Source organism: Pseudorca crassidens, chromosome 19, assembly GCF_039906515.1.
Source record: "Pseudorca crassidens isolate mPseCra1 chromosome 19, mPseCra1.hap1, whole genome shotgun sequence".
NCBI lineage: Eukaryota > Metazoa > Chordata > Mammalia > Artiodactyla > Delphinidae > Pseudorca > Pseudorca crassidens.
In genome coordinates, this window is record NC_090314.1 from 32,613,188 (window position 1) to 32,638,190 (window position 25,003).

General features: G+C 39.7%; 1 protein-coding gene across 1 annotated transcript in view; it reads left to right on the forward strand.

Annotated features, from left to right (window-relative positions):
- ANKFN1 (ankyrin repeat and fibronectin type III domain containing 1) overlaps positions 1-25,003 on the forward strand; it is a 138,789-nt gene that overhangs the window by 85,196 nt on the left and 28,590 nt on the right. The window contains exons 10-14 of the mRNA XM_067715378.1: positions 111-227; positions 8,362-8,577; positions 17,356-17,522; positions 20,160-20,310; positions 21,877-22,045. Of these exons, the coding sequence (XP_067571479.1) occupies positions 111-227; positions 8,362-8,577; positions 17,356-17,522; positions 20,160-20,310; positions 21,877-22,045 (820 nt within the window). The remainder of the gene's footprint in view (positions 1-110; positions 228-8,361; positions 8,578-17,355; positions 17,523-20,159; positions 20,311-21,876; positions 22,046-25,003) is intronic.

Sequence of the window (25,003 nt, forward strand, 5' to 3'; positions counted from 1 at the left end):
GAGAACAAACATCGAGGGTCAGGTTTCCTTCTCCCTACGTTGCTTTGATGCCACAACCTAAATCATGTACTGGCTTGGACGATGATATGACTTCGTGACTTCTTTTGCAGCTGTCTTGTATGTGGGAAGATATAAGGTGGCTGAGGCAAAGCACACCTATCTCGATGTCCTCATCCACAGTACTACAAACTCGGCAGAAGATGCTTGCAGCAACAGCCCAGTTACAGGTGAGGGGCCAGGGTTCAACCCAGACCTCCAAGGAAATTTTAGAAAAACACGGCAGTTCAGTTACCAATCCTACCTGGAAAGGATATATGAAGTCTTCTTGGACAGTTTGAGCTGCACACCTGCCTTTGTAGGGAGCCTGTGCTTCTGGCAGTCTCCTGGAAGGAGGAACAGGGGTCTAACCTGAAGAGTCTAGGTGTGAACAAGGAGTAAAGAGACTTGAATTCTGGATTTGATGTTAATCGGTCAACTCATTTCTCCTTTCTGGGTCTGAGTTTCATCACTTGCAAAATAAGAGGTTGACTAGCTCCCTTGAAGATCTCTTGATGCTCTGGCATCCTGTGCATCTATGAGTATATGGAGATAGACAAAGAGACCCCCAGATATTTTAAGGAGTTTCTTGGCTTGATGCTTATGGCATCAATGATGCAAAGGCATTTGCATACATTTTTGATAATTAAAAAAAAAAAAAACTTAAAAGCTTACCTTTAATTCTGAATTTAATCCTTCTGTACTATTAACCCAATCAGATCAGGTCCCCAAGCCCTGCAAGAATCTTTGTAGGTTCCAGAGCCCCTCCAAGAAATGATATTGAATTCTAACCAGTCTCTTCTGGGTTTCCCTTTCATTGTTTTTGGTTTTGTTTTGTTTTGATATCTGAATTCGTGCTTCTTAGCACAAAAACACATCTGCAACATAGAACTGGGCCCTTTAAGATATCGATAAGCCTTGATCAGTGATGGGTATCTACCTACAAAGCTGTCAGTTACATCAACCCCAGAGATACACATAACAGGAATCTACATAAGCTATGTTCGGCCAGGCCATACCAACCGAAGCATAAAAATAGAGTCATAATAACAAAAAAAGATTTTCTACAGTTCCACCCCCACCTGCAATTACACGAATTTCATTTCTTGACCCATGCAATAATTTGACTCCTTGCAATAATAATAATTATTGTCTTGCTATTATAATAAATTCTGAAAGGTAACCCTTAAACCTCCTGTTCTATGCTCCATTGCATAGGCAGTATATTGCCTTTTGTCCTCAGTAAGATTTAAAAAAACCGTGCTCTCCATTTCAACTCACTCTTGATTACAGAATCTTCTCCTTCAACTCAAGAAGTTCTTGGAGCTGGGCCATGATGACTGTGCTGAATTCAAAGAGCCTCTTCCTTTCATCACTGACCAGCTTGAGCTGGATCAAGCCACTAGACCTCAAGAACACCTCTTTCTTTAGGATAAACTTCATTCCCAGTAGGCTCCTTGGTCCCTTAGTAAAGTTCTTTCCCAGGAGTCCTTAATGGACCCTCCCATTAGCCCACCATACAGCCCAGACGTGCTTAGATCACAGACTGAACAACTTTAGAATTTCAAACGGGGCTCTTTATTTTATGTTTATTAGAGGCTTCCTAGAACACCTTCATCTGATATCAGTAACATGAGAAGGGTTAGGCTGTCACAAGCCACTGCAGTTAAACACTGAGGGGCTAGAGGGAAGCCATGATGGTCAGTGTGCCCTACTCAACTATTACTTCCATTGCAACAGCTCTTGGATTTGGCCCCCCAAGGTACTGACCCCCATCACTTTTCATAATGCATCAGCCCCCTTCTGAGGTCATTTTCCTCCTTGCCTAGCTTAGATTAATTAGCCCATCATAATCACTCTCTTGAAAATCCTCTTAATTTCTGGCCACTGTCTCCCTCCATATTATCTATTTGGAAAAAAATCCAAGCCTGGATGAATCCAACATGTCTACACTAGAGTAGTTGTACACTGCTGCAGAAAAAGCATCACTGAAAAGGGGGGGGTGAGGTATGATTGGTTTTATGTTAAATTCATGACTACAATTCTCACACATAAGGTTACCTTGTGATCACATTCCATTTCTCTACTAAATTCACTTTCCCAAATTACAAGGCAACTATTTAAAACCTTTTCCATTCTACCACATCTCTTTCCCCTTCCCCACATTCTCCATCCCCACATCAGGTGACACTTTACTGTATAACTCATCAAGAAAATAAATAGGAAATAATTCTTTTTCCACTGCCAAATTGAAAGGCCTCCTTGCACTAATGCTACTTTCTCTTCCTCCCTCCCCCCCACCATTCCAACAGATAAAGCCTCACTCCTCCTACCCAAGGCTCATCCCTCACATGTGCTCTGGATCTCAGTTCTTCACTCCCTCCTTCAGCTACCAAGCTCTCTTCTCTTCTTTAGAACCAAACTTCTTGAAAGGGTGGCCAACATTCTCCTTTTGCATTTACTTCTTCACTTCCCATTTAGTTCCAAGCTCTTTCCCTGACTTTTGTGACCACCATGCCTACCAAACTGCTCTCTCAGGCCACCAATAATCAGAGGCAGATGGTGCTCGTAAAGCTTGAGCCGAAAGGCCCCTCACTTGCATGACCCCGTGAGTGTGGGAGTCGTGCAGTGCTCAGGGAGGGGAAGTTGGGTTACAGTCTTCGTGATAAACTGCCTAAAGAAACCCAGGAGGGAAAGGGGATCAGAAATTCCAAATACTCCAGTATTGGGGGAGATTTTCTTTTTAGTCTAAATATTCACTTTTTTTTTAATTCACTTTTATACCTAACTTTCATATTTGTAATTTTGTATTCTTTATCTTAAAGAGGACCCCAAAATTGTGTGGTACAGGCCCCTACAAAACCTGGATCCATCCCTGCCAAAGACTTCAGTTTCACTATGTCCAACTGACACTTTTAAATCCTCTTTGCAACTGACATCTCAGCAGCATTTGATACACTTGGTCCTGCTCTCCTTTTTTAAACTGCCACATCCCTTGGCTTCCATGACTCCATACTTTCCAGATTTTTCCAACTTCCTGGCCTGTCTCAGTCTCCTCTGCTAGCTTAAATGCTGTTTCCTCTGCTTAGAATCCTCTTCTACTTCTTTGTCTCACTAATTCCTACATATCCTTCAGATCTCAGCTTCATTTTTATACTTCCTCAGGGAGCCTTTCTCTGATCTCCCAATTAAGTGAATCACTCACATAGCACCTTGCATTCTTCATTCAGAATGGTGATCATAATACCATTAGTTAATTATCTGTATCGTTATCTGGTCACTGACCAACGTGGACTGTGAGTCCCTGAGCTCAGGGAATGTATCTGCCTTGGTTACCACTATATCCCCCATGTGTGGCATGTGGCAGATCATCCTTAAGTACTGGCTGGATAAATAACTGTATTTATCAGTCCAACCCCTGTACCCCTAATATCACACTGGAGGGTACGCTATCTAACCAAAGGGAAAAGGGATCACAGAAACGTACCTCATGCCATAGTTACCACCTGGAGAGCTCTCCAGCCCTGCACAGTGACCAGTGCCTCGTAGTACTTAATAGTTACCCCTTTCAGTGCCCATCAAAGGTCAGAGCACCACCTGCCTAAACAACAGCAGTCACTTTCATCTTTTTTTGTAATACCTATTGCCCAAACTCCTTGCTGACCTTTACAATGAAAATGTCTAGAAATACTGAAGCCACTCTTTTTTTGGGGGGGGGGCGTGGAAGGGCGGGGGGCGACAAGGCATAGAAAAAAACTTTTCAGAAGAGGAAGAAACATAAGTTTGGGGAGATTTATGCTTAATATTTTAGGTCTCTTTACTAATCGAACATGTCTTACAATGTCCTGAGAAACGTTAAAAGGCATCCTTAAATAGCTCGATTGGCATCAGCCATACATAAATCCTATTGCTTTACCTATGGTATATCTCATTTTACTCTCCCCCCCTTTCCAGCATCACTACCACTGCTTCATTACTCCAGATATGTCAAAAGCCTCCAAAGTCATCCTCCTGCTTCCAGTCTTAACACCCTCCAACCTGTTCTCCACACTCCTGCCAGAGTAGCCAATAAAGGATGCTGACCATGTCATTCCCTGACTCACACTCTTTCAAGAGTGGCGCAGACATTTTATCACGGCACACAAAGGCCTTCCTTGCCATCTTTCTCCCTCTCCTCTGTTTCCATTGCACCCTGACTTACCTTCATCAAGTACATACAAACCACTGTACACCCTGTGCCTTATTTTCCAGTTTCTGCTCTATAGGGAGTTTTTTTTTTTAATTGACTTTTATTAGAGTATAGTTGCTTTACCATGTTGTGTTAGTTTCTACTGTACAGCAAAGTGAACCAGCTATACGTATGCATATATCCCCTGTTTTTGGATTTCCTTCCCATTTATGTCACCACAGAGCATTGAGTAGAGTTCCCTGAGCTATACAGTAGGTTCTCGTTAGTTATCTCTTTTATACATACGAAGGTTCTTTAATACATGATAATAAATAATAATCGTGAAACAACTTTCATTTCTCTAACAGAGTAAGTGCCAGCCATTTTGCTAAGTGCTTTCCAAACTATATCTCATTTTATCTTCACCACACCATAATGAGAAATTACTATTATTGATATTCATTTAACACTGGATAAAACTGAGGCCTAGAAAGGGAAAATAACTTGCCCAAGGTTGCACAGATAGGAAGTAGCAGAGCCTGGATACAAACCCTGATCTATATAACTCCAAAGCCTGTATTCTTTCCAATATTTCATCACCTTATTGTGCATTCATTTTACAAAAAGCAGACAAAAATCTTAAACAGAATGAATTATATACATTATAGTTAAAAAAGAAAAGGTAAAAGTCTATTCTGTATCATTTGGAGCCTATCTAGGAGAAGTGGTCTTACATTTTATCTGGAAGAAGGTAAAGTATGAATTAATATGACCTAGGCAGGAGAGATAAGTACCTGCCAGCATTAGGATTAAAAAATACTAATAATAAGATTAGAAAGCCTATAAGTGGCCAGGACCCCACACTGTTTTTCTTACTTTTAGGAAAATGGCAGAGGCCCCAAGAGGCAGAAGGGTATATTCCTCTTACACTGAGAGATACCTGAACTACTTATCCTCAAAATACAGGAATAACCTGAAACTAGATTGGGTTATATTAAACTTTCCTCCTCCACAGATTTTATTTTTTTTCCTGCAAACTCTTACTTTATTTTTTATTGGAATATAGTTGATTTACAATGTTGTGTTAGTTTCAGATGTACAGCAAAGTGAATCAGTTATACATATACATATATCCCATCTTTTTTAGATTCTTTTCCCATATAGGTCATTATAGAGTACTGAGTAGAGTTCCCTGTGCTATACAGTAGGTCCTTATTAGTTATCTATCTTATAGATAGTAGTGTGTATGTGTCAATCTCAATCTCCCAATTTATCCCTCCTCCCCTTTCCCCCCGGTAACCATAAGTTTGTTTTCTACATCTGTGACTCTATTTCTGTTTTGTAAATAAGTTCATTTGTACCATTTTTTTTTTAACATCTTTATTGGGGTATAATTGCTTTACAATGGTGTGTTAGTTTCTGCTTTATAACAAAGTGAATCAGTCATACATAAACATATGTTCCCATATGTCTTCCCTCTTGCGTCTCCCTCCCTCCCACCCTCCCTATCCCACCCCTCCAGGCTGTCACAACATTTGTACCATTTTTTTTAGCTTCCTCCTCTACGGCTTTTAGAAACGAGTGTTAGTGAGCTAAAGCCAGGTAACAATTCATGAATACTATGTCTCTTTCATTTTTCAAGGGGGGGAGAAGGTTTCCCCGAAATTTTACTCTTCTTTTCCAGGCCTTCATATCTCTACGCCAGACCTCCTTCAACTTCCCATGTCACCCCAAACTGAATGAAAGTCTCTACGTATTGTGCATCTGTCCAGGGCTTACTGACAGCCCTGTGGTTTGCTGTGGTTATAACCTAGAGGCATTCCTGTGAGCCATCAGATGCCTTTTCTTTCTCTTTACCTTGTACAATCCTCAGAGTTCCCAGATCTCCTAATCTTGATGGCATAGCATGACAGGTATTAACATGGTATGTTTTTCCTTTAGGCACTAAAGAACCCCAAATTTGCCCCCTTAGAACGTGGTTGCAACTTATTTTCCAAAGATATTCCTCTTTTAAATTGGCCTCTTCCCAGAGCTAGCTTATCCAACCCAATTTGCTATCAATAAAGAATTTCAGGAAGACTTTTAGTGCTTCTCGTTTAGTCAGCATATCCAAAACTAACAGTGAATCACTGATAATAAACTCTGCCTAAATGAAATGACCATCTCATTCAATGTCCACTCACCCACTTTGATCCAAAGCAAATCAAATTTTCCAGTGTCCTAATGATGTTACTTCAGTCAACAAAAATTTCTTGAGCTATTACTATGTACCAGGCACTGTGCAAGGAACCCAGAGAAACAGAGATGAAAAAACCATGATTTCATGACATGTACGTCAATACACAGGAAAGTCAGAGTCATGCTAAGATACAAGTTGGTACACGAAGCAGCAGGGGACAAAAAAGGAGATGATAAGTTCTACCTGTGAGAGTTGAGAAAGTCCTCCCAGAGAAGGTGAGACCCGGGCTGAGTGTTGAAAATGAGTAAGTATAAACCAGGGTGGAATTCCAGTTGGAGCACTAAAGAAAGCCCATACCCTGCCTACTTGTATCAAGCTCGAAAGTTTACGAAACACTTTCTCATACGTTGCTTGACTTAATCCACCAATCATTCTATAAGGTAAGGATTAGCGTAAGGGATGTCTGAGCTGTAAGGACTCTTAATTTTAGATGATGAAACTCAGAGCCAGAAAGAGTAAGTCATTTTTTAGAAGTCTAAGTGTTAATGAACAGCAGCCAGACCTGAAACTCAACACCAGGCTAACTAAAGGCTTAACAGCAGTAATGTGCTGGAGCCAACTTGTACTCGCTTAGGAGAGCCAACAGTTAAGTATTCAGAGATTTTCAAAGCCTGTTGTCACAACCTTTGGTAGCTTGAAATAGGGTACTGTGGGAGTATTTACACCACAGAAATTGGCATATTATATATCAAGCTTTTTTTTTTTGATGGCCAGTTTACCAGCATGCCATTGCTGATTGGCCAGTACTGCTTTGCAGCAAACTGCTTTATATAAGACTGTAGTTAATTGTTAGAAAGGGATAATCTGACTGAGTAGTTAGGCCATTTTTAAAAACAGTAATCCTTCCAAATGAATTTTTATAATGTCAATAATTATTTATGAAATTTCTTATGTATGTGTTCTGTCCTTGCAAATTAAGAAAAGAAAAAAAAAGACATAGTCCCTACCTATGAGGAACATTCCACTGTTTTTGTAAATGTGAATACTGATCAGCTGGCTCATTCATTTTTAGGTCATCCTTATCACTTTCACAAATTCCAGTTCTATTTTTGCACTCCTGCTAACAGGTTATCTTGTCAGCACTTACGTGAGCTCACAAAAATAACAGCCAGGAGCTCTGAGATGATTAATTATTTTAAAAAGCTATAGATATTCAAAGTAAAAGGGTATTTTATCCTATTCATCCAGTGCTCTAAGTTAGAAATCTTCAATCCTTGCACATTTGTAAAACTGCTTATTTTAATAACAACTACCTGGGCCCCTTCACATTTAATGTGGCATCCTTCTCTTCTTACCTTTCTCAAAGTATTGTCTACCTTGTTGACCTAGCTCACAAACAATTTTAACAAAATTTTAAATAAACAGAACTCTCTGAAATGCAGATAAGTCAAACCAGGCCAATCTCCCAATTAAAGTATCTTGAAGGGAATGTGCAGTCATTTGGGGACCTGTACAATGTGCTACATTGTCAATTCACTTCTTCATTTTAAACAACCCCACTTCATACCAGCTTACTGTAGATCTCTTGAAAACTCCACAAGTAGCATACCTGAAATATCAGGCATTTTTCTTTAAAACATCTGGGATTCTCTTCAAGTGCTGGTAACTGAGGTTTATGTGCCGGTGTGTCTATGTGGGTAAGAGATATTTACAGATATTAAATTTGCTTAAAAAAAACATAATTTTTGTGCCTCTTGCTATAATCTTTGCAGGCTTATGGTGAAGACATTCTCTTTGAGCTTCTGTTCAGTACATTTGTATGATGCTACATATTCTATTATAGGGTTAAGTCTGCTCAACAACAACCACCAAAAAACAGCTTCTCAGAAACATCAGATAATTATTCAGTGTCTTTTGTTGCAGTTTTGTTGCTTTGTTTGCACATCATCTAAGCTACCAGAAATCTGTTTGTTTCTAGAATTTACTTGGGACACACAATTTGGGAAGAGTTTACTATGAACCCATTAAAGACCGGCATGGAAACATCCTCATAGTCACCATCAGAGAGGTGGAGATGCTCTATTCATTTTTTAATGGCAAATGGATGCAGATCTCAAAGCTGCAAAGCCAGAGGAAGTCTCTCTCAACACCTGAGGAGCCAACAGCCTTAGACATTTTACTGATAACCATCCAGGTATGTAGTCTTTTCAATTTTCCTAATAAAAATTCCAAACACACTTATTGAGGTTCTAGTGAAATGTATCAAGAGCCATTTACATATGCAGTAATGGAATGAAGAGGTCCGGAGGTATGTCATTGTTTGTATTCCACACGTAGGAAAGATTCAAAAGCATCAATCAGCTCGTCACTTCTACAAGTCCCTTCCAAGGCCCTAAAAACTTCACATTCATAATTTTGTATTCCTTTCCTTAAGAAAAGCACAAAAAATTGTATCAGCTTAAGGCCCCACCAAACTTGGATTTGCCCCTAGACACACAGCTAGAAAATGGCAGAGCTGAAAGTTGAACTCGGATCTTCTGATTGGAAGCAGGCTTCTTTCTGCTATATTATATCACATTTGGAGGCAGGAGTTAGGATTTTAATGAGTGAGGTATGGGAGGTGAAATAAAAGATGAGTCACCTGAGAACTAAATAGCCACCAAAATTCAAAAACCAGGCAGCTGAGATCCAGTCTCTTAACCTGGATGGCAGAGCTAGGATACAAACCTATACCTCGTGCTCCTGAGTCTAGCGCTCTCTCCACGCCACCACACAGCTTCACATGTTCTTATGTAAACATGGGCTTCAAGCTGTTTCTTTTTCCTTCTTTTAAATCCAGTGATGGGGATGAGTTCTATAGAGCTCTCCAGTTAGGTGGCAAAGCTAGGAGAAACAACTACCTTGAGGCCTACACAACCAATGGCATATATCGACAAGACAGCCAATCTGGAGTAATGGGGAAGAAAGGGCTCAATCTCAGACAAACAAGCCAAACCCAAGCCTTGGCCCGGTAACCCCTCAGATCACCCTAAACAGCTAAGTAACCAGCCTGCTGACGTACTTTCATTCTCCACTGAGGGGTGGCTAGTACAATAACTTCACCTTTCTATTACTTGCTCTGGCCCAGACCAGGATAAAGTCCAGTGTAGCAAAGGTAAGCTAATTGGTCAAAGCCAATACCTCTGGATTTGATTTCATGGAATTTGGGTTCATATGAAATTTATAGAGGGTGAGGGTGTGTGTGTGTGCGCGCGCTCGTGTGTGTAGGTGGGAGCAGGGAACACAAACACATTCGTGGTTCCCCTCCTCACCTTTTATAAGTAAGTGCTAAAAGAAACATTTTAAAAATCATAATAAATTGAGCTTTTACAGGGTGACTAATACACTAATCCCCTATAGGGATAAATTGGAGTCTGGGCTACCTTTGCTCCTAGAAACATAGCACAGGCCCCAGCATGATATAATACCTGGTTTCTCCTAGACTTATTACATTAAAAATGTGTTACAGGTGCAGAAAAATTCCAATCTGGCAAAAAGTTGTTAGAGAAGGAGACCAAAAATAGAGGCAAGATCAGGTTTCCACACAGATCCAAGTGGAACATTTACCCCCGCTGACTGGCACATTCCTGCTTGATGTCATTCCCACCCACCCCCTACTCTCCTTTTTTCTCCTTCTACTTTTTCTCTCTCCCCTCCTTCCCATACAGGCCTTACACTGGAGAGGAAATGGGGGAATAAAACTATTAGTGCGGTATTCAGTTACTCCTAGACTTAACATTTAATTATGTCAGGAGGCAGCCCCACCAATTCAACATAGAGATAGGTCTTGGTGGTTGACCAAAGCAGGCTGGGTAATTCCCACAATTCCAGGCCACAAACCACTCTTTTTTCTCAGGGTCATAAGAGTGATGACCTCCAGGCCTTCTGATTGGAAGCCTGAGCTTCTTTCTGCTACATCACACCACATTCTGAGGCACCACTTTGGACTCAGGCCGACTGGGTATGATTCCTGACTCCACCTTTTCTGGTTATGTGACTAGAACAAGTTACTTAATTTCTTACCTCCTGTATTTCCTTCTCTGCAAAACAACCTACTTCACTGGGTTCTAATGAAGAGTAAATGAGTTAAATACATAAAGCATTAGAAGAGGAGCACAAAGTGAGTGGTCTATAAATGTTAGTTATTTTTATTATTTCTCTACTCAGAAAAATCCAACCAATGCTAGGCTCTCCCTCAGGGCACACCCAGTCCATCTCCTTCTCATCTGTACTCTCCCAGGAGACCCTAGGTACTGGCTCAGTCATTTCACTACTTCTACCTTTTCGTAAGAACTAAGGAAAAATTGTATAAAGACTAAATGATCCACAATGGAGTTTTCAAAACAGATAAGGGCTTTAACAAAATCTGGGCCCATAACTAATGCACTAATCCTTTAGGGCCCCAGGGAACCTCCAGGGTCTAACCCGCTCAAATTCCTGACCCTCTCAAGTCCCAGACCTTCATAACAGGCCTCTCTCATATATCTGGAAGGGAGAGAGAAATCCTTCCCACACTTGCCTGGGAAGGAAAAGAGAGTTATTACAGACAAGTTAGAATCCCCCTGAGCAAACTAACTGGCAATGAGGGTACAGTTGACCCTTGAACAAACAACATGGGGGTTAAGGGTGCTGACACCACCCCCCCAGTAGTAAATCCAAATATAACTTTTGAAGCCCCAAAATTATAATGTGAAAAAGAAATTCATATTTATTTAGAGGTATAACAATTCATGCATTGATAATAAAGAAGCAGCAGTATGACTGCTTTATGGTAGCCTAGTGTAACTGATACAATTGCTTCACAGTAGCCTAGCCTATATATGCTTATGAATGGTCATAAAATTTTTACGGCATACAGTATTATAGTCACATTCATAGTACAGTATTGGAAACATTGTTACTTTTTTTCAAAAAACACTTACCTGTGATGACAGGCTGATAGGCAGTTTCTCCAATTACAAGAGACAGGCATACTGTATGGTAATGTAATTCTCTGAAAAAAAAGTTATAAAACAGTAAGAAAACTAAAACATTATTAATTTTACATTAAATACTACTCACCTTTTGCCTATGTAAGGATAGGTTATCCACCTCAATACAAGTCTAGCACAATGTTCCACACATATATTTTTGTATATTTATTGAAATCCAGGTATAAGTGGACTCACACAGTACAAACCCATGTTGTTCAAGGGTCAACTGTGTTTCCAACAGAAAGGCCCCTCTCAGGTGCTGAGTTTCTCTGACCATAATCTTCAGGGGTCACTTCAATAACTGGAAACCTCCAGGTAAAGTTTTCTCTGAAGATTAATCTCTCACATTTGTACTACACGTTCAAGTTTATAACACTTTGTCACATCTATATCATTTGATCCTCATGAAAACCCAGTGAGGTTGAGTGGGAAATTTCTGTCCAATTCATAAATGAAGCTATGGATTTCAGGGAAGTAACTCACCAAGGTCCTATCAGCCAAAAAAGCAGCCTGTGGGACTAAGACACAAGTCTTCTGACTCCTAGCCTGGTGCCCTTCCCATTCTGCCATGCTGCTTTACACACCTTTCCCGTCCTTTTCTCTAGATCCTTTTTAAAAGTGTGATCCTACAGAAGCTGTGGTGAAGCTTGCCCTCTATCTCCCTCCCATCCCTGCTTTCCTTCCCTTGATATCCTTAGGCATTTCTTGTCACCTACAAGGACCCAGCATCTTCTTCTTACACCTGAGGTGCCCAGGACCTACTATCTCTTCTGCCCTTTTCTGCTTTTTTCCTGCACATTCCTGCTCTCTCTACCTCCAAGGAACCCCTAACGTGGGGATCAAAAACTACTGGAATCAGGAAGATTAATGGAAATGAGTCAACTGGGCTGGATATAAGAAACAATTGGGGTCACACAAAACTTGTTCACCAATGTTCATGGCAGAAGTATTCACAGTAGCCAAAGAGTGGAAACAACCTACATGTCCAATAACTGATGAATGGATAAACAAAAGTGATGTATTCATATAATGGAATATTATTCAGCCATAAATGAAGTACTGATCCATGCTAATATGGATGAAAACATTATGCTAAGTGAAAAAAGCCAGACACAAAATGCTACACAATTAAATATCCAGTACAAGCAAAGCCATAGAGACAGAAAGTAGATGAGTGGTTCCAGGGGCAGGAAGAGGAGGGACTGGGGAATGACAGCTAATGAATGGGGGTTTTCTTTTTGGAATGTTGAAAATAATCTGAAATTAGATAGCGGTGATAGTTGCACAGCCTTGTGACTATAGTAAAAACCACTGAATTTCACACTTTAAAAGAGTGAATTTTATGGTATGTGAGTTATATGTCAATATAAAAAAAAGTGGAAGTAACAAAGACTATAGTAATCTGAAGAGCCCCTGTCTCATCTAAAGAACAGCCCTATTCAGCCTCAACTAATTGCAGTGGAAGAAAGTGGTCCCAATGTTGAAATAGTTTTCCATTTTTAAAGAGAAGTTGAAAGTCCAGAGTTTGGGATAAAATCTCTTTATTTTTAAAAGTTAGAAAATGATTCAGAAAATTTACATTCTTGGCAGCCTATATAATCTTGGGCCACAGGCCACCATTTTATGACCTCTGTTAACCCTGGACAATTCAGCTTCCATACCCTATCCAACAAAACAAAAGCCCTGTAGTTATTGGAAAAGCAACTACACATTGTTCCTCTAACAAGCTCTTAGGATATCTGATCAATGAAGAGAAGAAGGGTATACCCTTCCTGGTCACTGCTCCAACACAACATATTCTCTCCCGAAGGTTCAGCCCCAGACCCCCAGTACCTCTGGGCCTCTCACTTCATAGTTAATAAACATTTTTTCATCACCACCTAGGTGCCAGGAACTCTTCTAGGTGCTATAGGAAAACCAAATGAATAACTCAAGGTCCTTCCTTTCAAGTTCAGTCAAGGGAGGGAGACAGACTTGTACACAAATCAAGGTAATACAAGGCAGAATTAAACCAGAACCTGCTAGCAGCACAAACAGTGTACTATGAAAACACAGACAAAGCAAGTATTAATTCTACCTGGAAATATCAGGGAACCTGTTGTAGAAGAGGTGACATTTGGCTGAGCCATGAAGGGTAAGTTAAGTTTACCAGGTGGAGAAAAAAAGAGAGAGAGAAAGACGGGGGGAGGGAGAAGAAAGGAAAGGGGGAGGGAAGAAGAAAGGAAGAGAGGAAAGAAGGGAGGAAGGAAGGAATTAATTAAATAGAGAATTAAATTAAATAGAGGGCATGGTACAAAAAAATTAAGGTAAAAGCTGGAAAAGGAGATCCCACCCTCCCTTGAGTCCACAATGGACCTTACACAACATTTATTATACTGGGTTAAGAACAACTTGCTCACATGTCTCTCTCCCAAACTGAAATACGAGTTCCATGAAAAGAAGGATCATGTCCTATTCATCTTGATGTCACTAACATCCCAGCGTAATGCCTGATACATAGTAAGTGCTCGATAAAAGTTGGTAGAATGAGTGAATTCATGAACCAACAAAGAATCAAAGAAGAGAGATTAGGCTATGTATGAGGAAGGAAAAAGCAATCCATTTTGGCTGGAGATAAGGGACACAAGAGGACTGCCGTGGAAATAGAGACTGGAAATGCAGGTTAGAGGTCAAATCAGGCAATATATAAACCCACAGGCATTTGATTTGGCTTAGGGGGCCTTTCTAACGTACCTCAGATTATGTGAATAGGACAGCTTCTTTCTCTTCCCATGCATTTCTCAGGCTCCAAAAACATTCTGACTAATGAAGGCTAAATGACTATGTAAAGGCAGGAAAACACATAGTAGATGCTCAGTAATAGTCTTTAAAAAAATTGAATGGAAGAGTGAATGACTCCATCCCAGAATGGTGGTGTTTTTTACATAACCACAGTATGTTCCTAACTCACATTCTATTTGTGGTCAGTTCTGACCCCCACATGTTTTTTCTTTACTCATACCCATTCTATATTTGTACTCTTGGGTTTGGGTCTTTACAAGCACATTTTCTTATTACGTTTCAACCCTAATTATGATAGGCTTATTTTTCCAATGCATAAGGTCATTCAGAGCTTTATTACTATTTTCCAGAAAATCAAAACCACACCAAATTTGGGACCCACAAATTTGATACACACATTCTTCATTCCTTTGTCTGGAACATCAATAAACATGATGAACCGACTGGCTCTCAGGACCAGTCTCTACTGGGCCATCGCTCAGTATGTCCTACTATTCCCATACTATCCCCATCATCCACAAATCTTCAACCCTGATATTCAGCTTATTATTAAAGTCATGCGGTCAAGATTCTATTGATACTTTTCCCAGATTATCTAGTGAAAGAGATTACACTGGAGACAACCCCCTGGTCTATGGACCTTGCTCTTTTGCTATAGGAAATTAAAGTTGTCTGTATGATCTGCCCATCACAAAACCATGCTGACTCCTATTTAGTGTCTCAGGGTTTCCTAGGTGACTGCAAATTGATTGACTGATGGTTTGTTCTCATTTTTCCCAAAGATCTATAAGTTGGTGGTCTTTAATTACTAGTGTCATTCTGTGTTTCTCCCCTTCCTGTTTCAAAGATAGGCATATTTGCCCTTTTCCAGTCTTTAGGGACTTTTCCAGTTCTCCATCACTTCTCAAAAATAATGATCTGTGGGTTTGTGGCCACATCTGCTTGTACAGCAAGCACCCCTAGGGTGCGTATCGTCAAATTCTGCTGATTAAATACTTGCATTTTTCCTTCTCTCATTAACTGTTTCTCTCTCTTTGATTACCTGTTCATTTCTCAAAATTTCACCTTGACTGAACTTCCTCTAGTCAACTAATTATCTGCAATCTGTTCTGAAGAGACAAGATGAAAACATTCAGCCTTATCAATCTCCTTATATTAATAAGAATTCCCTCCTTCTTAATCATGAAGTCAAATTTTTCTAGTCTATTTCTTTGCCAAATATCTTAGAAGTTATTTAGTCTTTGCTTTCCTATACATGCTAGTTATGTCTTCCTTTCAATTGTGACCATTCTTATTTTGTCCCTCTTCTGCTATTCTCATACATTCTGTTTTAGGGACAAGGCCTGATTTCCACATGTTGCAAACCTATTATATATAGAAACAGTACTGGGCACTAAGGAGACAAAGCAATTGGGAAAAAAAAAGGCCCTGCCATTAATTTCATAGTCTAGTTCAAGAAAAGAACATAAAAGAAGAAAAATATAAGTTAAGTACTCCTTCCTCTGTATGCCTACATTGCCTCTATTATAAACTGGTTTCGGTATATTGTGATCATTCCTTTACTCATCTGTCTTTCTTGACCTCGTCAAAAGCAGGGATCATATAAGGTTCCCCTGAAACCCCAATGTCTCCTATAGTACCTGGAACTCAATATGTTTGATAAGGACAGGACAAAGGAGACAATACACAATAGCATATGTTAGATGTCACAGATGGTTAATTCTACAGAGGAGGGGTCATTTCTTCAGAGTATACTGTCAAGGAAGACCTCATACCTTTCTGTTCCATACTGAATTCTATGTAAGTTTAAACTTGTTTTTTTCTCTTCTCTTTTGCCTTCCCTATATTTAGTGGTAGAGTTGATTCCCTCTTTTTTACCCCCTTTGAAAACTAGGCTAAACTCTGGCCTATAGAAATCCTTCCCCTATAATCAGTTTCCTGAGTCATCACTCCTACTCTGTTTCACCCCTACACTGCCCAAATGTATAAAACGTCTTACCTACTGATATACAGGAGAGGGAGTGTCTGTATTACCAAGTATTTATTACCTGAGTTCCTGCAGTCATAGAAAGAAGCAAAAGTCACAACCTTAAAAGTTCACTAGAAAACTGACCACGTAGAAAACAAAACTCCACTCAAACACCCCTCTGTGCTTAACTAGGCTGGCACCTCCTCTCGCACCAACTTTATTCAGTCTCCGCTGCCTATGGAATATTGTGATGTGACAATACAATGCAAATTCAATGCAAATCTATTACAAGGTAAATTTTTTAATCTTGTAAAAGATACAGAAGTTTGTGAAGCTGATGAGGATGACATGGAGACTAATCAAATCACATGCAAATTTACTGACAATTGAGAATCCAGCAATGGTAGGCCAGTTAACAACTGAAGACCACACAATGAACAAGGATTTTATAAGAGAATGACCTGAATATCAAATTTGTTTAATGCAAGGGAAAAAAAATATATGGAGCCTTCAAATACTCTTGCAAAAATTATCCTCTTCACGATCACATTGTGAAAGTCAAACATGAGGAACAGCATTTCAGCTATCATACAATTTAGTCTAAAATGTTAACCCAAGAATCAATACTTGATTCTCTCTTCATTCTCAGAATTAGTGATTATAACTCGAATGTTAATAAGATAAATAAATCTATTGCTATTGCTTGTTTGATTTTTCAAGATAACAATCAAATCCTTTTTTTTCTACTTACTATAAAATTTTGATCCTTTTCCTGACACCAATTATCCTGAAATGATGAGGCTTCCTATACTGCTTTGTCAGTTTTTACACTTGCAATTTGTTTTCCCCCAGCTAAACAATAAACCCTTCAAGGACAGAAATTATGAATTCTATTTTTCTTTAGTATCTATCTGCCTCCACCACCAGCCAGACCATTCCCAATCACAACCCACACACCTATTCGTGGAACAGAAATCTGAGGAAAATAAGCATGCAGAATATATTAAAGGCTGAGTACCTGACTTGGAGGCTAATCCTCCTGAAGGTAAGACTGGCTGTACCACCAACACATTCTCAACGTTCATGGTGGTATCCAAGGTTTCTCACTAATTACTTAGCTACAGCTCCTTTAATTCGTGACATGGTGTGCCTAAGAAATGAAAAGAGATTGCCTTTTAATGTGTTTTTTGTTTTGTTTTTCATCCTACAGGATATTCTCTCCTATCACAAAAGGAGTCATCAGCGTCTCTCTCCTGGATTATATCTGGGTTACCTAAAGCTATGTAGCTCTGTGGATCAAATCAAAGTTCTTGTTACCCAAAAGTTGCCTAACATTCTCTGCCATGTGAAGATCCGTGAGAACAATAACGTTTCCAAGTAAGTTGTGAGGAGTTTAGATTTTCCTCATGATGAAACAATGGCTAAGTGATGGGTTTGATGTGCCAGAAGGAAACTGAAATGTTACTTCTGAGTGAAGTTTCTACGATGAGATGTCCTCAGGGGCCAGCACATTTGGGGCAAAGGCATAGCTCGGTTTTAACGTTAGGATAAGGAGGGCTTGTAGTATTGATAGGTGGAAGAAGTGGGCCCATTTAAAGGGGACACTATCCTTTCACTTTCCTCTATGCAACCACTGACATTCAGGTTAATGAATAGATGCCCTTTTCTTTCAGCACTGCTATTTCCAATATCTTTTCTCCACAACCTAAAAAGTCACATTTTAAAAAATCACTTGTGTAAATGGGTTCTAGTAGAGTAACTGGTCTCCCCTTAACCTTAAAGGACCCTCCCTACCCTCACTCCCCCCACCCCAACCCCCTGGCCTAAGGACTTCGTGTGTTTCCTACACTCTTTATGGTTCTCTAGGGAAGAAAAGAAGTAACAAGGCCTGACCTTCTGGAAATTGCTCTATGATTTGGCATTATGGTGAATTACCGTTAACTTTGGAAAACGTTGCCCAGTCTTGGTAATCTGACTCAGCTTTACCACTAGCCCTCTAGTACACCTCTGAAGGTCTACTAAAATGAACTGAACTGTGTTCAACACAAAAAGAAAAGGAAAAGAAAGAACAGACAAGAAAAGGAAAAGAACTTGAAAAAGAGTCTGTCAAGCTTCCATGTACAATTTAGATCCTCAGGCTCTAGGCTGCACCTACAGATTTGCTTAACCAAAGGAGACTCTAATTTGGTCATTTAAAATTTGGTCACCAAAGTGAGAAGAACTTTTTAACGAGAGTATCTCACGATGTTTATTAAATACTACTTGATGACAATGAAGGAGATGACGATGACGACGGTCTCTTCAGAGAACTCACTAGCTGCCATATTCTCTTCCACTTACCAACTACACCTAGACTTAAGTCTGCCATCTGGTGGCCACTTCTACAATCAGCATTAGTTATCTCAGTCCTTCCCAAGAGGCTCATTTGTGGGTTGATTTTGCAATGGTTACTTTCATCCATTTTCTAGATTTGTGCCTTAAAGGTTTAGACTCTATCTTTTAGTGGTTGTACCAACTAATTTCCATTTGCCAAGGATCCAAGTTTCATTTTTACAAAAGACTCCAGTAGCCTTCCCTCTGCCAGTTCCATCTCCCTCATCCTTAAAGACTAAACTGATTAGTGGTAGATGTTTCATGGTATTCCTCCTGGTAATTTATTTTCTAATTTGACTACAGATAATATTTTAGCAATGTGGTCCTTTAGATTTTGTGCATACTCGTGCTAGTCAGAACCCCTCATTTAATTCAGTATCAGTGACGGAAGAAAAGATATAGTTCCCAAGCAGGTTCTCAAAGATTTCAATTATTTGTGAGGCCAACAGTATGCCCAGATTGAAGCAGGATTTAATTTTCTTTTTTTTTTTTTCCTCTTATTGAGACAAAGGGTAGATTTTTCCATAGTCTTTTCCAGTGTGGGAATTGAAATGAAACTGATATCATGAAAACAGAAACTTTTCTAAGAGGGTAGCTGGTTAAAAGAGAGTGTATTCTGATGAAAAGCTCATGTCACAATCAATTTCATTTTCTGGCTCATAGCTCGGAGCCCCAGTGAGGATAACCCATCAGGGAGAGCCCTCAGAGGATTTTCACGAGGGTGGGAACATATGTTAGCACCTCCTCTCTTTCCAACCCAAAACAGGAGGGCTTTCCTTTCCTCTCTAGCCTGCTCCTGAGAGCACACTGCTGCTCCATGCAGAGTTAGAAAATGTGCCAACTCAATGTGTTTAGAGATTTGTGCTAAAATACCTGTGGAAACAATGTTGCCCAAGAGGCTTTTACCTTGATCTTTTCAAGATCCTTTTGAAGAGCAGCTTTTGGGGGACAAACCAGATGTGCTTTCCTCCCACCACCATTCTTTTCCCTTCCCTTCTGCAGGACATTTGGAAAAGTTCACTAGGAAGGATTGTAGAGCATGCAGAATAAAGACACAGATGACTGGTTTGAAAGGAGGATGGAAGCAGTGATGTGTGTCCCCTGGTTCCTTTTATTGGAATTGTCTGCTGTTCCTGTTTGTGATTCTCAAGCTTTTGGAAGGGGAAGGAAACCAAAATAGTACCCACGATCACAACAGGCCAGGGTTGAAACGTGCCATGTGGTTTCTTGCCTGAGTTGGACCAGAGTCCTGTGGTTACCCAACTGCTGAATTAACCAGCAGATGCCCCTGTGGTAAAATGTAGGGTCTCAGAACTTACAGGGGATCTTCAGGAAAAGAAAAATGAAGACAGGAAATTATTACAAAATATTTCAAAGCTCCAATCTCAAAAACTGATTCATTACAAATCAGACCTGCTGTTCTGAGGTGTATGTGGTTTGATAGGTGAAATAAGCTTAAATTAGAAAGAGTTCATTTTAAACTCCATTTGGGTGGCAAAAAAGTTCAAATTTCTAGAATTGCATCAAGTTTTAACCACCAAAAATTGGTTATTCAGGTTCTGGACATATGCAGTAAAAATGTTCTGAGCTGTGTTCTGAACTTTTGTAATATTTCTAATTTTAACTTGACTCAACATACAGAGAGGAGTGGGAACTGGTCCAAAAGCTTTCTGGCTCTGAATCTATGGAAAGTGTGGATCATACTTCTGACTGCCCTGTGCAATTGTTCTTCTACGAGCTCCAGATGGCAGTGAAAGCTCTCCTTAAGCAGATCAATATACCTCTACACCAGGTACCAGTCTTTACCATTTTTATCTTCTTTTTATGGCTCATGGAAACTGCATTATGGGGTAAAACTCAAGAGGTAAAAAAATATATGTATACATATTTTGTTCATTTATTTACACACCACTTTGCACATACATGCACATTTTCAATTTGATGCCTATAAGTGGACACAGGCTGCACTTCTGTACCTTTTCTCTAGCTCCTCCATACTGATGTCTTCCAAAGTTCCCAGAGCCCACTTCACTGTGGTTTGGTCAAACAAGGAAAAATAATTGCCTAACCCACCTTGAAAGACATCAAGTCTCAGCTTCAGGATAGCATGAAGCAAGGGGAATAAATAAATAAACAAATAAGTAAATAAATAAGTGTATGGTTAGATTTGCAAATAATTTACTTACGAACAGAAGACTATTGGCAGTCTAAGTCTAGAGCAGTGGCCAAGGTTATGCCATGCTATCTTTCCACAAACAGAAAATTTGCTTTCAAAATCACTTGTCTTGTCTAAATCAAGATGTGCAAATCTTACCTCCACTAATAAGCAACTTCAAAAAAAAAACAAAAACAAAAACCCTGTAGGCACAGAAGAGAAGAGTAAATGTTTATCAGGTTCTGTCTAGTAAGCTAACATCATGTAGCATTAAGTTGGATTTTTTTTTTTTTTTGGACCTACATTCACCATCTCTCCCCACTCAACACACACACACACTACTATTCCTATACACACAGAAAATACACCAAGTTTAGCCTGCAAACAGGAAGACTGTTAACAGGAGTGACCGGCTCTCTTTAAATAACAGAAAGACAACTATGAATTGGCCTCTGACCCATGGAGGCAAGAGTCTATCTGAGAGTGTTCTTCCATTGGGGCACTGCTCTGATTACAAGTCAATATTGCAAGCCTAGTCCAAAACAGCCAACACTGATGAAGAATAAATTGCACAAGATGCTATAAAGACACTAGAGGAGTAACTGGATTATTCTGGGGGTGGCCATGTACTCAGGAGGAGGAAAAAAAATACCAGCTCAACTTGCAACAGTAGATACCATTAAAGGGTTTCTTGGGCTTAGAAAGTTTGAAGCAGCTCATATTTCACTGGTGACTCTTGGGCTACGTATACATGTTGGGAGAAGGCTGCCTAACTGCCTAAGAGTACATACTTTTTTTTTTTTTTTTTTGGATACTTGTAAAATTTTCTCAGTCCTTGGCCAGAAACTACATTTTCCCCCCTTAACCAACTTAAATTGAAACTAGTGGATTTTTAATTCAATCCATTTTTGTTGCTTCATGTAATTATATTCATCATTTTGAAAAGCCCACAGAATGCAATCATTTTCTGCTTTTATAAGAAGCATAAATGTTGTTTTCAGAGTTTATGTGGAACATTACTGCCTTAAATCTTGATTTTATATAGCATTATTAAATGGACTGAACCCTAATATTTATGTTGTATAAAAATTCCAAGCTTGAAGTTGTGTAATTTTGTTAGATGTTTTATGCCAGTTTGGTGTTGTTTATGTAAGTGCCATGCTGTAACTCTCCTATTTTTCCTCCGCGCGTGTCCCTCTGCAGGCAAGGAACTTCCGCCTCTACACACAGGAGGTGTTGGAAATGGGTCACAATGTGTCCTTTCTTCTCCTGCTCCCTGCCTCAGACGACGTCTGTACAGCCCCAGGACAGAATAATCCTTACACCCCACACTCAGGGTTTCTTAACCTCCCTCTTCAGATGTTTGAACTTGGTATAGTAGCTTGTTTCACCTAGAAATATTAACCCAGCCTCCTTATAATAAAATCACAAAGTTATATCTGTTCCCCCTTGTCCCAGTGGAGGGTCAATAAATCACATGACGGCTTTGGCAACAACCCTTCCTAGAACTGTGTACAAGTCTGAGAGAAAGCAAAGCTCCAAAACTATGTGCCTGAGCAATAATTATTGAAACCTAGCTAAGGCCCAATGGAGAGGAGGGACTTCTAAACAGAAAGTTCAGTTATCAGGCTGCAGTTCTTGCCTCCCCTTTGCTTTCCTAAAACATAAATACAAGAACTAATGTTTTCATGAAAAGCACTGCCCCTTCTCTTTCTTCCTCCCTTCTTTTCTTTTTTTTTTCTTTTCTTTCCTTTTCTTTTCTTTCCTTCTTTCTTTCTTTCTTCTCTCTTCCCCCACTTCCCACCCCCTCTTTCCTCCAAATGGGAAAAAAAATACTGAAATTAAAATGTAAAGTGTGTATCACTTTAAAGGGGAAAAAAGCCTATAAGTAGTGCTAATTTATTAAATAGACTCAATTTCTAGCAGACCATTTGAGAAGTTGACAGGGTCTCCCAGGATGCAATACTGTGATTATAATGTGGGATTCTGAATGGTGGAAGATCTTGTCCTAACTTTCAAAAATGAATAGCCTGGGCCCCAGGTTCTCTATTTTTGCAGAGACCCCTGCTGCCCACTGAAAATGTGAATAGGGAAGCTTTGTCTCTTCCCCATGCTTCATTTTGTAACAGGCCAATAAGAGGCAATTAACAGGAGTTCCATCAGTTCAAATGGATTGCAGGATTTGTGGAAGGGTGAGTGACGGGGTGGGTGGAATGGGGGCAGACTCTCTTTGGATTGCTCCCCAGCCGCCAGATTTAGAAACAGACAAGGCAACTGCCTGATGTCTCATCCTGAGACCCGGGCATCTGAATCTGAATTTATCTCTTGAGGATAAATGGATAAAGTCTCCCAGTTTCCCTTTTGCTCCAAGCAGTTTACATGCCCAAAAGCTGATGAACAGCAATTGCTATTTCCAGAGCAGGGAGAGTTATAAAGAGAAGCCTGAATCAGACTTGCAGACTGGGACTTGAGAGTACTGGGTCCTCTATTGTGTGGCACTGGCCATCATTTAACCTTCTTGTACCTTTTCTGTGTCAAATCATTAATAATATTGGCCATGCCACTCCCAAAATGCCTGAATGTGAATGTGACCATTTAATGAGTTCCCCATCCAAATGAACATTTTTAGTCTATGATATAACTGATATATGATATATATGATATAGCTATTACAAAACATAGTTTGAGTCAAGGTATTTCAATTCAAGTCGCTACCTGCACATTAGGTACCTACTGTGGAGATTAAGAGATGAGTTAGGACTAAGGCTCTGCCCTCAAGGGGCTTTTTAGTACAGTGGCAGGAGTAAAATAAGAACACGAGTTAATTTTTAAATGATGTATAATGTGCCAAAATCTTACGCGTTAAGTGATACTGAAAAAAGAAATGAAAGCACGTTTTCTCAAAAAAGGTATCAAAAAGCCGTCTTGGAGAGGGGATATTTGATATGGGTGTTAAAGAATGGACAGGATGCTAATAAACATGGATAATGAAAGCTTTTTTGTCAGAGGGAGAGCAGAATAAGCAAAGACGTAAGAACAGAAAAACTCAGAATCAGAAAAAAGAACAAGTGGTCCAATTTGGCTACATCTGAGAAATGAACGGAGGAAACAGTAGACATAAAGCTGTATGGACAAGCTGTAGCCATACTGGGCAGTACTGTTAAGAGTCAGGCTGAGGAATCTGTTTAAGATGGATTGAAAGCAGGGTTGGGAAGATAGTTCAGAGGTTATTATAATATTCCAGTGTTAAGGTAGACACAAAACAAAAAAAGGAAACAAACACAGATGTAAGAAACACTGGAAGTAATCGACAAGACTGGACAACTGTTTGAACGAGAAAAGGCAAAGTTTAGAGACTTCTAGAATACCCCCATGGTTTTTAGCTTCAAAGACTGTGAGGATACCGCTGCCATTAACCAGACATAAGGAAATCAGAGAAGAAAATGCTTTGGAGAAGAATATGATACTTCTAGCTCTGAATATCTTGGTGCTAATTCAACATCCAAGTAGACATATACAACTGGCAGTAAAAATGCAGAAGACGAAGTTGGGTACTAAACACAGAAATTTGGCCAATGTCTACTGATAACAGCTGAAGCCATGAAAGTGAATGATTTCCCAGGGATAGATAAATGACAGAGAAAAGAACTAAAGAAAACACTTCACTGGAGAGCCAACTGGGAGTCCACTCTGTGTGAAATGGTCATTACTGTTCCATGATTACAGGCAAAAATACATGAGATTCATTTCCCCGTGCCTCAGTGGGGAATGGGAATGATCAATGATTTAGTATCAGTCATAATAGTGACTTGACTCTCAAGACCCTGGAGGACCAAGCCCTGCAAGTATCCTCTCTATCTTGCTTTCTGGGAGGCTCACACACTATTCTTGGGCAACCACACTTTATCCTACTGCTGTTACCATTCTACAATTTCCTCTCTTCACTCATTTGTTCACTAATTCATCAATAAATATTTTAGTAACCTACTATGTGCCAGGCACCATTCCAGGTATTGAAGTATCAGCAATGAACAAACTCCTCATGGTGCTAATGACAGTCCAGTGGGGGAAACAAATGGTAAACTAATCAACAAACATTAATATTGTAAATGTCAGAGGGTAGTGAGAGCTATGAAGAAAAAAAAAATCAGGATAAAGGACTGGAGTGAAGTGACAGGAACTACAATTTTGTATAGGATGACCTGGAAAGGCCTCTCTGAAGAAGATACATTTGAGCAGAGATGCAAGATTTCCGTGCAATGAAAACAGCAAGTGCAAAGGCCTTACAGTAAGAGTGTGCCTGGCTAAGAGGTCAGTGTAGGTGGAATGT